General features: G+C 46.5%; 1 protein-coding gene across 22 annotated transcripts in view; it reads right to left on the bottom strand.

Annotated features, from left to right (window-relative positions):
• Nucleotides 1-467: 467 nt before the first annotated feature.
• The window catches only part of hspb8 (heat shock protein b8), a 30,990-nt gene continuing 18,120 nt past the window's right edge, over nt 468-13,337 (bottom strand). For 6 of the 22 annotated variants that reach the window (XM_077560815.1, XM_077560811.1, XM_077560817.1 and 3 more), the window contains 8 exons: nt 13,156-13,261; nt 10,835-11,085; nt 10,588-10,755; nt 10,415-10,519; nt 9,128-9,352; nt 8,598-8,762; nt 2,377-2,440; nt 1,055-1,148 (listed from right to left, as the gene is read on the bottom strand). In XM_077560815.1, coding sequence (XP_077416941.1) covers nt 2,431-2,440; nt 8,598-8,762; nt 9,128-9,352; nt 10,415-10,519; nt 10,588-10,755; nt 10,835-11,085; nt 13,156-13,261 — 1,030 coding nt within the window. In that variant the 3' untranslated portion in view covers nt 1,055-1,148; nt 2,377-2,430. Of the gene's footprint in view, nt 1,149-2,376; nt 2,441-5,245; nt 5,812-6,935; nt 8,763-9,127; nt 9,484-10,414; nt 10,756-10,834; nt 11,086-11,401; nt 13,262-13,337 lie in introns of those variants that run through there. The other 16 variants (XM_077560827.1, XM_077560834.1, XM_077560831.1 and 13 more) reach the window with 11 other exon arrangements.

The following is a 13,337-nucleotide window of genomic DNA, read 5'->3' as shown; positions in this document are numbered from 1 at the left end:
TTTATTTGGTGTATTTCTTGTGAGCAAGATTTTTTTTTAAACGTCACAGTGAGTTGTGTAGCAAAAAAAAAGATGTTAAAAACATCCGCATGGTCTCAATGATTGCTGCGTCAACTGCTCAATGACTGCAATCTAAAACCATTAAGCAGCGACTGCATTTTTCCCCTCCACATTCTGACATACGGAGAGAGATGAGCGTCGTTGCCATGACAACTCTGGCATTAGCTAGAATGATTGACATGTCAGTCGACCAATGACCAAACAGTGACTGCTTCGTGGCGTAAACATCCAAATGACGCCATTTTGTTAGTTGAGATGGTTTCAAACGTCCCGACAAATCATTTCAGCTCAACGACCGACACGTTGAGCGACTGGAAAAACTCAACAAAAACGTGCGGATCCAAGAAACAAAGACGAGACCACCACGTGGTCCGACAAATTGTCAAGTAGCGCAAAGGACACAAATGAGCAACAAATGTCTTTTATTAAAGCTGAAATCTCCCAAAAATAGAAAAGAAAAAAAACCCTCAATGCAATCCAAACAAATTGTATTTACAAAACAACGAGGCACCTCCAACACAAGCGCGAGACTTTTGTGTTTTTTGTTGCATCGACGCCAAAAGGAAGCAAAATGAATCGTCCGACACTGGCGCGCTTTCTGCCCATTTGTTTCCGATATTCATTTCAATCGTTTTGACATATTACAGCGTAAGACAAATAGATGTTAAAAAAAAGAAAAAAGCTTGCTGTCATTGTATTGCGCAATCACGGCCAACTTCATTGTTTACGCCAGGTCAGGTTATTGCGCAATCCCGCGTGACTTGATTCTTTGGCTGACGTCGCGCTATTGCGCAATCCCGCGCAACAGATGACCTCATTGCACGCCAACAACGTGAGAACAGAACAAAACAAAACACATCATTTCCTCAAATCGGCTACTTTGGAGGTCAGGAATCCAATGGGGTGCGTTTGTTTAATGCGCCGGCGCCTCCTGAAGCTTCAGGGCGGAGTCTGTGTCCTCCTCAGAGGGCGGTGGCGCCTCGTCGCTGAACAGGTAATACGGCGGCGTCTGGCGAGCTTCGATGATGAGCACGCCCTCGGGCGACAGCGAGGCAAACACCGTCAGGGGGTCCACGTCCGGCGGGATCCTGCGTGGCGGGAAAACACACGCTTTGCATTTACACGGAATCAACGACGACGGCGACGGCGACGACGACGGCGGCGGCGGCGGCGGGCGGCGGCGACGGCGGGCTTGTTGCTTTTTGCACTCTAACATTCATTGATCGCAATAATCAGCCCTGAGAAAATGTCACATTTTCCCAAGGAAAGTCCTTTGACATGAAATTCATTCTAATTCGACATTTCAACCATTTTTGGTTTGTTTTTACCATAAGAAAAGAAAAGCTTTTTAACATGAATGACGTTTTATTTATACAAACGGACAAAGTCATATTTTTAGTGGAATTAAGTCAGAATTTTGTTTAATTTGGCCCAAAATTTAAGATGAGAGCAAATAAATGTTAATTTTTCCAAAAGGTCAGAAATTGTCAATCTTTGCATGAGAAAAAGTCAGATGAGGATAAAAAGTCTGAAAAATTTGTAGTGAGTACAAAAAGGTATAAAATTGCAAGGAAATCGTCACCATTTTACAAGAATAAAAAACGAATTTGATAAGAATGAAGTTGGTTAAAATATAAACGATAGAGAAATCCATATCCAATAAAATCCATAAATTCATCATTCAATTGATTATTATATTGAAACAATTATTCACTAAAATGACATTTTTAAAGTTGATGTAAAATCGATGCTACAATTCTTTGTTAGTTTTTAATTTGGAAAACGTAAGAATGAGCAACTTCCATGTCACGATCGTGTTCAACTTTTCATGTCATCCATTTTTCCCCCAAAACAATTCTTGTACAATCTCTGGCCATTTGACATTTTTCTTCCCCCTCATTTTTGACTGCAGGGTGTGAAAACGAGGGCTCTTTGATCGTGCTGTATTTCGTCTTTGTTTATCGTTTGAGGCTCTTTTTGCCTTCCTCGTCGTTTCTCGGGTTTCCTGCCGCATTCCAACGCTGGCGGCGAGGCTTGAAAAAAGTTGGGGGCGGGACCCGAGCAAAGCGCTTGCCAAATAAGGTCGCAAACATCAGTGGGCCTCGGAATGTTCCACATCAGAGGAGAAGACGGCGGAAGGCGCACCGAACATCACGCTTGCTATTTATAGCCGCGGGGGGGGGGGGGGGGGGCGCCGCTGAGGTTGGCTGCAGGTTATAGAACATTAACAGGAAGTCGACATTTTGTGAAATGCAAGGCTTTCGTGTTGCCAGGCAGATTTTTCACGAAGCGTTTGATGAGCGCCGACAAACTCACTGGATGGTTTTGGTGAAATTCTTGGTGACCATTCCGCCTTCCTCTTGCTTCTCTTCATGTTTTCCTGTCGGGAAGAAGATGACAGGTCAGTGCCGGGAAGTTTCTTTCCAGTAGCAAAATAAAAATGTGCAAAAAAGGTTTGACGCTTGGACGAGGGTGCATTTTGAAGCGCATCCCAAAAAAAGGAAAATGCTCCTTTTGGCGCCGGAAACATCTTTTCAGCTTTTAACCGCTGACGTGACCGGATAGACGTTGCACGTTTGGAGTTTGGAGTCGCCAAGCAATGTCGGACCATGAAGGTCTGTTTGGGGGGACGACAGCAAAATCTTTTGGGAATTAATGAAGGAAGCGAATATTCATGCGATTTTGGACGGACAACAGCAAAGAAACGCAAACGTTGATCAGGAATTACAAAGTGAACTCATACAAGGTCATTGCACAACGCAGTCGCTCTTCTTCTTCTTTGAGATGACTGGTGGATCGCATCTGCATGGTGTCTAGCGCCACCTACAGCGGCGGAGTCCCCAAAGAACAACGGATGGAAACGGGTACGAGTCGCCTTTTGTTCATTTTCAGTCAATTTGCTTCAAAAATCCCAAACAGTTGATGGAAAGCTGACTAGTGATTGGACCTGCGCGGCCCCCCCCCCCTTTTTTTCCTCATCCTGCTCTTCTAAGCTGCGTTGATGTCTTTCATATCTGTCAAACCCGCGAGCAGCTGCCAAATGTCAAGCCAGTCGTCGGACGACGACGCCAACGTGGCCTGCCTCCACCCGCTGGCCTTCCTGGAGCGCCGCACGCACGCGGAAAGCTCGGGACAACGCTCAGCTTGGCGTCGTTTCAACACGCGGGCGGGTTTGTGCGCTCCGTCGCGCGCATTCCAAAGGTAGCGCATCACCAGACATATTTCCACAATACGGAACCTTGTGGAGAAACCAGCGACTCAAAGTCGAAACTTGCACACGTTCCTCTTGGAAGGCAGCAGAATACGTGCCGTGCGAGTTTTGGGGTTCTTGAGTTTGGCGGTGGGTGGAGCCATCACAGACACGCCCACAAAATGTCACGTGGCCAAGCAAAAGTAGCTTTGCGGGTCGCGTTTCTTCAACAAGTCTTCTCGAAGGACACGTTGTCATCCAAAATGGCCGACTTTACGCGCATTTCCAGGCAGACACGCCCACAAAATGTCACGTGGCCAAGCAAAAGTAGCTTCAGCGGCTTGATTTTCAAACAAGTACGGTACGACGAGCTGCTTTTCAAGGTGCCTTGAAATCCAAAATGGCCGCCTTCACGTGCACTTCCAGGACACTTTTTTGTGGGTCTTCTCATGATCGACACGCCTGCCAAATTTCATGCAGTGAAATGAAACACCACCCAAAAAAGAAAAAAAAATCCAGAATCAAGTTAAATGAAAGATTTTGGTGGCCGTTGTGGGAGCGGACATCTTGCGTTTGTTCCCGCAAGCACGCACGCTGGTGTCACACTTTGAGAATGCGCTCGCCATCTGCCATGACAGCTGCTGACGGAAACGCACAAGTGGCACAGCGCGCATATTCGCGCAAGGGGGGTTGGGGGGGGGGGGTCTTCAATGGGACGGGGGTCCCCGCAATTCACATTCAACTTTTTGCCACAAAGTGCAACTCAACACGCCAACAACACGCAACTTCCAGAACATTCTGTACCACAGCGGACCGTTTGTCCGGCTCGGAGCTAAATTCAGCTCTCCGCCTCCGCCGTCGAGGGAACGGCAGCAGCGCTGCAGGAATGTGCGACAGGTGTCCGAGTTGCGGCCGCACACAAGCCCGGAAAGTCCGTCCACGGCCCACAAATCTTTGTGGGTTCAAATGTCATTACATTCAAAAATAAAATCCTCTCAGTTTGAAAATGAAATATTACAGAAATAGTACACCTTTATTTTTTGTTATAATTTCTTTTCTAATTCAGTGCATTTTTTTTTTTTAATTTCATGCCATTTTTAACATAATGTATATTTTCTTACTTGCCATTCTTCTGTCTAATAATTATGATATCATTATGGAATTGTCTTGAGAGAGAATTCTTAAATGAGAAAATTGTCACATACGATTGTAAAAGTGTGCAAAAAAAAGAAAAACTCATTTGAAGGAAACTAATTCAAAAATTTACACACAAAGTCGTAGTTTACAATATTTTTTCTTTATGATTTCAAAACCATAGGAATGTTTTTTAAATTAGAAAATTAAGTTAAGCAAAAAACAGCTGCAATTAATAATTATTTCAGTAATCGGTGAATGTGTTGATGATTTTTTTCAATGAATTGATCAATTGGATTTGAAAAAACATTTCAATTTCGATCTTTTTTTCAAGAAATACAGAAGAGAATTAGAGAAAAAAAGTTTGCCAGGATTCTCACTTTATTTTTGATCCAAAACATTTTGTCAGAATTCGGAGATTAAAGTCAGCATTTCCACTTTAAAGTCAGAATCTTGGCCAACTTTTTTTTTTCCCTCTTCAGTGGCCTTAATCCTCTTCCGTACAAAAACGACAATATTTCAAGTTTTAGTTTTTACTTTGAAATTGAAATATAATTCAATTAAAGATTTGGTCTGCAATGCGAGTCAAACGGGCAAAAAATGCCGGTCGTCGATCGATGAACTTTTGGTTCAAAACAAAGATAATTAGTCGGCTTTCATGGTGGACTGCAGAAATTGGAGAATATTTTGCAAAATTCTCAGCATTTTGATCATCATCAATCATCGATTCATCGGTCATCAAAAATAATGAGGAGTTCTCGATTCATCGTTGCAGTTGTCAGAAACGTTGACATCGAGATACGCCATTTTTACGAAGCGACAACAAAAGGGGGCAAGAATCCGATTTTCTTGGGGACTCACCTGACACTTCCACGAATCCTTCCCTGGTTTTGATGTTGAGCTCGTGTGGTTTGAAGCTGTGCACGTTGACGCACACTTTCCACGGGTCGCCCGCAACGCCGGAAGCGCCGGAAGCGCCGGGCGAGGGCGAGGGCTCGCCGTAGCGGCCGGCGGCGAACAGCGACGTGCCCGACGGCGGCCGGCGGCGCTCCGGGAAGGCCGCCCGCAGGCCGCTCCCGAAGGGCGGCGCCGCCGCCGAGCCCAGGCGGGAGCCCAGCCGGCCCGGCCTGGCCCAGCCGGGCCAGTCCATGGACAGGTCGTCCGGGAAGGGAGGAATGCCAAAGTCGTCCTCCGCCAGGAAGTGCGAGGCCATCGACTCTCCGAAGGGGTCGCGCGGGAACCTCTGGCGGCCGCCCACCGCGTAAAAGTCTCCCTCCGCCATCTCCGCTCAAAGTCAAGTGAAGCTCGGCGGCTTGTGGGACGGCTTGTGGGACGGCTTGTGGAGCGGCTTGTGGGACGGCTTGTGGAGCGGCTTGTGGAGCGATTTGTGGGACAGCTTGCGGAGCGGCTTGTGAGACGGCTTGCGGAGCGGCTTGTGGAGCGGCTTGTGGGACGGCTTGTGGGACGGCTTGTGGAGCGGCTTGTGGGACGGCTTGTGGAGCGGCTTGTGGAGCGATTTGTGGGACAGCTTGCGGAGCGGCTTGTGAGACGGCTTGCGGAGCGGCTGTCGCATCCCCCTCGTCCGCGTCCAAAGTAGAAAAAGGAGCCAATGACCCGAGCCGCCCGCCCGCCGCTCTCCTTTTATAGCCGCTCCCGTCCGTCTCTGGGAAGTGCCGGGGGAGTGCGCGGGGCTGTAAAAAATCTGCCGGCGGCCATAATTCAAAGTCCTTCGGGTGCCTCGCAAGAGTGGACAAAATGCGCTCGGGTTCGCTGCAACAACACCTTCACATGCTATTTTGTGACATGACAAGTTAGTCGAAGGTGGCGCAACTCAAGTGGAGCGCACACTTTTTACAGCGCTGGCTGTGCCCCCCCTTCCCAACCCCCCCCCCCAACCCCCCCCAACCCCCCCCCCGCATGAATGAGTCACGCCAGCCGGAATAGAAGACGAGTCAAGCTGTTGAAGTCAGCCAGGAAAAAGGAAGGCGCAAAAGGAAGGCGCTCGCCAGCGTTTGCGGCCATCTTGAAACTCAAGCGCACGTTTTCAGCAGCAAGTTGACGACGTCATCACTTTTCATGTACAATTAACTCACGGACTGGCCGACATTTTCACCGAAGCAATCCCCTTCGCTCCCGGCTGATAAAGTGGATTTGGACCGATTTTGCACGGGCCACAAAATATCGTCTTTTTTTGCTATCCAAACATGGAACGATTCCAGTCACTTCTTTCATCAGCAAAAAAATCGGATTCATCTTTTGTTGAAATTGTTTCCTGACTAAAATAACCTCAAGCCAGCACAGGTGAGGTCATCTTTTAAACTTGTTCATTCTGGACAAAATATGAACTTTTGCCGTCTGAAAACGGCTCAACGAGTCGAGTACGGCTTTATTAATTGTCCAAAGCAAAACTCGGCAACAAAAACAATGGATTGAAAAATGACATCACTTAAAAAAAGTTGCCTTTGTTTTCTTTGTAAAAGTCAACATTTAATTTTATGAAATGAAAAATAAAAAGATGAGCCAAATGTTGTAAAAAGCAAAGACTCGTACCTTTGTTTTGCAGTTTTCATTTTACTTTCAGACTTTTCTGTCAAATTTCAGATATTTTTGGCAATAAAAATAAATAAATTCTGCCACTCTTCCTTTTATTGTAAATTTGACAAGGGAAAAAAATGGCAATTTTGTTGACATTTTATGGTAATTTTCAGGATTTTTTTCCTTGAAAATTTGGACATTTTTATAGTTTTATAGACATTTTCTTTACGGCCGATTTTCTCTGAAGACATTGAATTTTCCGCCTCCTTTCTTTTATTCTTAGACATGTTTTGGCTACTTCTTGAACATTTTTTTTTTTTTTAATTCAGTTGTCTGACATTTTTGCCAATCTTTTTGGGGTATTTTCTGCTTTTCTTCCTTTTTGGATATTTTATGATGACTTTATTTGCCATTTTTAAATCAAATGTTTCTTTACACCTTTTGGTCTTTTTGTGGCAACTTAAAAATGTGTTGACTGACAATCTATAAATATTGAAATTATTCATTTGTTATCGCGCGGGCCGCAGCTCCATCAAACAGTCGCCGATGTACTATTTATTGATTGATTTATTAATTATTCTTTTGACAAACTCTTGTTGAATATTTTGACCAGATTTGTTTTGTTTGTGCTTTGCCGCCATTATTGGCAATGCATCAACACGGATTAGAGATTTTTTTTCTTCTTGTAAAATTGTTCCTTTTGCAAAGCACATGAATCTCGAACAGCAGTTTTTTTTGCTTGGATTTTTTCCTTTAGAAAAAAATTAATCACTTTTTAGATCATGAAAATGAATTTGAAAAATGACATGAAAATTCGGGCAACAGAAAATTGTGATTTTATGGTTGGCAGATTCTGGAAATTCATTTGCCATCAAATTTGCATTTTTTTCCCACAGTATTGAAAAACAAAAAGTTGCGTACGGCTCAGATTTGTCATATTTGCACTTGATAATTCCGAGCGTTCCATATTTCATATTTACAGCACGAAATCACAGGACTGTGCGACAAAATGAGAATCTTCAACCTCATTTCTTTGTACATCTTTAAAGTCTTTTGTACACAAGATAGACGAAGACGACGCCAGCTGCTTTGCTAACTAAAGCTAACATATTAGCTTGGCAGCTCTCTGGCATATCCACACAAATTCAGACGAGAAAGCTAACAAATGGCAAATGTCCTCATTTCAGTCCAAATCCGTTGGGAAGTCGCTCCCAGAAGTGGCGGCAAGACAAAGTTGACAAGGAGATTGCTAAGCGGCATTTCAAAGCACAACATTTGAGGCCAGATGTGCCGGCCGAGGCATCGATCGGAAACCGAAAGGGAGCGAGCTTGCTTGCCGCGGCCAACGATTCCTTCCGATGTCGACCGCCACTCGGGAAAACACAAGCAGTTGCCGGTTGCGTCCTCGGACATCATCAGAGCGAGCAACCAAAGGCAAAAGGGATCCGGCAACAACCGGCAAAAGTCCGCCAGCTAGCATGCTTTAGCTTCAGCGCGTGGACGGAAATGGAGCTCCCGCCCTCAAAACATCCTCAGCCGTTTCAAAGCAATCGGCTGACATGCAAGCAAACAAATCTTTTTCAGAAAAAATAACAACAAAAAGCAGCAACAAGGCGGAATTGTCTCTCTTGCTGCAAAGCCTTTGCGCGGGTTTGATGGGGGGGGCGGCGGCTAATACCTGCTGGCGCCGCTCCACCACGAACCGCCGCTGACGCTCGAGCGGGTCGAGGAGGAGGAGCAGCAGGCGGAGCTACGGCGGCGCGAGAAGAGGCTGCTCCGCGACGTGGCGCTGCTGCAGGACGAAGGTCTGCGGCGCAGGTACGGGACGGGCCTCTTGCGGGCGCTGCGGGCCGGCAAACGCAAACCACATCTGAGAATAACATGCGACGGGAAACCGTCCGGTCCCTGGCACTTACCGAGCAAAGCGGCGCTATTGCGCTTGCCACTTGCTTCGTCCCCCCCACAACGGCGGACAAACATGATTTGGTGCTTATATTATTGAAAGCATTCTTTTATTTGTGCCAATTAACATCATTTGCAAAGAATATATCCTGTATTTCTTTGATGTGTGACTTTTTCTTGTTGTCAAGAAGTTGCTGTTGTGCCGCTCGCAGCAAATATGGACGACAAGAAGGAGGCCAGAAGAGTGTCATTGTTATTCTTTTGGAATCCGCCACGTCAGGGTTTGAGTTGGAAAAATGAGCTTACCTGGTGATCCGTCTGGCTTCCAGGTGGCTGGGCGAGTCCCGCCTCCTCTTCCTCACGGGTGAGTAGCTCGACTTGCGTCTCGGTCTCGGTCTCGGTCTCTTCCTGCCGGGCTGGCGTTCGCCGTCCGTCTCTCTCCAGCTGGACGCTCGCTTTGTGGACGCTCGCTTTGTGGACGCTCGCTTTGTGGACGCTCGCTTTGTGGACGCTCGCTTTGTGGACGGCCGCCTGCGGACGCCGACGGGTTGATGGATCTTGGTTTGACATTTCCAGCCATTCATTTTCCTTGCGGTGTGCCACAAGGCTCCATATCAGGGACTCATTTGAATTGACATGCACGGTCTTCTCGCTATTTTTGACTTCAAAGAAAAAAAGCGCATCAATGTGACGTCAAAGCGCGTTGCCGTACTCGCACTTGCGTTGCTATTTGTGATACATATTTCGTTGCAAGCTTTCTTGTCTTTGCAGCCATTTCAGGCCAAATCAATCGGCAAAAATGAACGTGTCCGCAGACACAAAACATTTTCCAGCTTTCAAGCGAGATGCGCACAAAAAGATGCCAACAACATCCAACACGTTCATTTGCTCCCAACTTTTGTCTTCCCTTTATGGATATTTTTGGGATCATTTCTCATACTTCATTTTTCATACTCATTTAAACTTTTCGGCCTTGATGTCAAATTTCGGACATTTTTGCCAATTTTATGGACAAATGCCAATTTTCTTGTCTTCTTCCTTTTTTTTGCACATTTTATCCTTATTTTTTGCTACAAATTTTCCGGCATTTTGGGCAAATTTGTGTGCTTTTACTTTTGGGGATTTCTTACTTATTTTTGGACATTTGATAGTTAAACGTTTTGAATGTTTTCTTTTCTGCCTTAAAAAAACAAAAACTAATTTCTGACTCTTGGCAATTCCAAAGACATTTTATGGCCATTTTCTGACTTTCTCAATTTGTTTTTGGACATTTTATGGTTACATTTTTGCCTTTCATTTTCCATTTTTAAAAACTTTTTTCATGTATCTTTCTTTTTCTGACAACATAAAAATTTGGCCTATTTAATTATCATTTTTTATATACATGAATTTATTTAAACAACATCTTATGTAAAAAAATATGCCCCCCAATTTTTTTTTTTTGTAGCCACAGTAGAGGTTTGCTCCGCCCTGATTTGAGTTCTACCGACTGCATTATTTATTGTGACCGATTGTCCGCTCATCATTTTAGATGAAAGTATTTTTTTGGAGCTTACATGAAAGAAGAAAAAAAATAATAATAATCAAGCTGACCTGTGACGTCGGCACCTGAAGTCGCTCCCTCTGGAGCTTACGCTGCTCAAGCTGCCCCGGCGTCGCCTCAGCTCCGACAAGTAGCTCGGCGAGCGCCGGTCCGAGCTAAAATGACAAAACGACGACGACGTCTGCGTTGCGGCAACGCTTTCGCCGATGGAGGCGCGTCCAACCTGGCAGATGTCTGCGACGAGCTCGGAGGGCGTCGACCGGAGCATCTGGAACTTCCCGAGGAGCTTCTCCTTCGGCGGCCGCGATGCCGCTCGCTGCTCTGTCGCCCCCTGGAGGACGTCGGTGGCGATCTCGCCGCGTCAAAGCCACGCCCCAAAGTTTGGTGATCCCTGTGAGAGAAAGTGGACGAAAACCGAGAGCGAATTTCAAAATGGCGGCTCAAATGAACAACGGCCGCCACTACGTCACCTCTTGAGGAGAACGCCGCTCGGCCCGTCTTCTCCGCCGGCGTTGCACGAGGAGGCGGAGCTACTCAGCGAATTCCCAGAGTCGGAGGCGTCCTTGTCGACAAACGGCGGCGGCGAGGCGCGGCGCGGCGGCAGCGGCGGCCCGTGTCTCTTGTCGGCCAGGCCCGTCTGGCGGGACGGCGGCGACGACGTGTCGTTGCCGGAGTCGCCGTCGTGCGACGGCCGTCCCGCCAAAAGCTCGGATGACGACGTCTGCGGGCGGACGCGAGCGGACGACAGTCAGCAGCCTGAGCGGCGGCGCCGAGCGAGCGCGCTAGCTGTCAAACGGTCCTCAAATTCCCGTCAGTACAAAACACAAGAAATGTTCCTGGAGAGAAAAACACTCAAAGTCTTTCCTCCTCAAACTTTGAAGCGCTTAAAGAGACCACATGCAAATTTGAGGCATGCAGTCGGAAGAGAGAGAAAAAAAAAAAAAGGCGCTCGCCGCTACGCTGAAAGACTTCAAATGGTGCCTTGACTTAAGAGTTGCACGGGCGTCGCCACCAGGACTGGATGTAAAATCACTCACATCTCAAATCAACGACGCTCGAAGCCGCTGATCTGAATATTGATGTCTGGATAGCAGATGGGCCGAGACTTTGGACATATTGCTCCTCCCAACAATCGTTTCTCGCCGCAACATCACATTTGCAAAATTGAAAAACATTTGAAACCGCAGCATTTATGAACTTTTCATTTGTTACACATTTCATTACTTGCCTTAAATACGTGTATAAATGAAATGCTACACTTGCTTCTTATTTGCATTCTTTTTGATACTTGTTAAAAAATAGTGGCCACGCCCCCCCCGGCCCTGAACCAACTGCCTACGAGCTGCATACGTCTCATCTGTGCGTGTACCGCATCGTTTATACAGCGGCCTGCTGGCGAGATGGGAGGAGCAAGATGGCCGCCCGGTGGCTTCAAGGGCTCGCATCGGCTAAGCCGTCATATATTCAGCTGAGTGGTCACGTCGTCCCTACTTGCGACGACAACAAGAAAAAAATGGAGCGAGTGACAAAAAACTGGGAGCGCTCGTAAGTCAAGGGACCAGTGAGTGTTCCTGAAAGGAACGGAAAGCAAAAGTGTGGGAAAAAAGAAGACTAATCTAGCGTCTGCCACTCCCCAAAAGAGAGGAAAAAAAAGAGAGGATGCGTCGGCCCAAAAGCCCGATTGGACAAACAAACACCACAAAAAAGCCTTTCTACGTCGTAGACAAAGAAAATGGCGAGGTGCCATCAGCGTAAGCTAAAGAAAGACACGTGAGCGAGCCCCTTTCCTTCTGCCATTAGCCTAGCCTAGCCTAGCATGAACACCCCTCAAACCGCGGGACAGCATCCACTTACCAATCATGATTTCCTCCTTAAGTAGGGAAGGTGTAAGAAAAAGGGGGCAACATAAGCGCATCGTTAGAGACGGCAATTGGCAAGAGAAAGACAATCACTTGGACTTTTCTTTTTTGTTCCTTTCGGAGCGGCACGGGAAGACACTTTTCTGAGCGCAGGCAGGAAAAACAAGACCACTTTGATGCCGCAGCGTCAAACTGCTCGCCGGCGTAAACGGCGTCAAAGCACACGGCTGGCCAGGAATGACAACACCGGCAAAGACGCCGCAATCCTTGTCAAGGTCATCGGAAAACATTCCAGCCCAACCGTCGTCGGGACAAAAACACCGTTTCGTCCGAATCGCAATACATTATTAGCGGGAAAAATAGCATTTGCTTCGTTTTGTTTTAAAGACAACAATGTCGCAATATTACGTTGAATTATTTGAGAATACGCTGATAATATTACAATAAAATAACTTTGTACCCAAAGTCAAACTGCATGCAAATAAAGACAAAATGCAAAAAATAAACAAAAAATAATCATTTCAATTGAAAAATGATCATTTGATCTGCTAGCTAGCTAGCTAGCACCTGGGGCTAAAGACAAACGCTGACCGGGTTTTGACTTTCTGGACCTGCATTTGCCGTTTCTGCTTGTGCACAATATTTAAGAAACACATGAGAAAATTACATTTGACTAGAATTATAGTTAGATTTGTAAACATAAAATGTCGTTTCAATCAATTTTTTGGGTTTGTTTTCATCCAAACTAAAAGTAGCAAAAGTTGCAAACTTTTTGACGTGGCTTCAAATCAAATTTAAAAAAAGGCTCCTCGGAACTATTGAGCGGCGCTTGCCGGCATTCCACGCCAGCGGAAGGAAGTCGCCACGCACGACGTCGCCGGCGTGAAAAACTCCAAAAGAAAACGTGAGGTGTCGCGAGCAGAAGGACTTACGGAGGCGGCGGAGAGGACGGACGGCGCTTTGACCCATTTGGAGACGGCGCCGCGGGTCCGCTTGGCCGCCGCAACGGGACGGGACGCCTTTTTGGACGCAGCGGGTCTGCAAGCACACGGCGGGAAATCAGCAGAAAACAATCAGGAAATGAACAAACGTGCCGCCTTCAATTTGATGCCGG

The sequence above is a fragment of the Vanacampus margaritifer genome, chromosome 3 (genome assembly GCF_051991255.1).
Source record: "Vanacampus margaritifer isolate UIUO_Vmar chromosome 3, RoL_Vmar_1.0, whole genome shotgun sequence".
Classification (NCBI taxonomy): domain Eukaryota; kingdom Metazoa; phylum Chordata; class Actinopteri; order Syngnathiformes; family Syngnathidae; genus Vanacampus; species Vanacampus margaritifer.
This window is presented reverse-complemented; position numbering and strand designations above follow the sequence as displayed.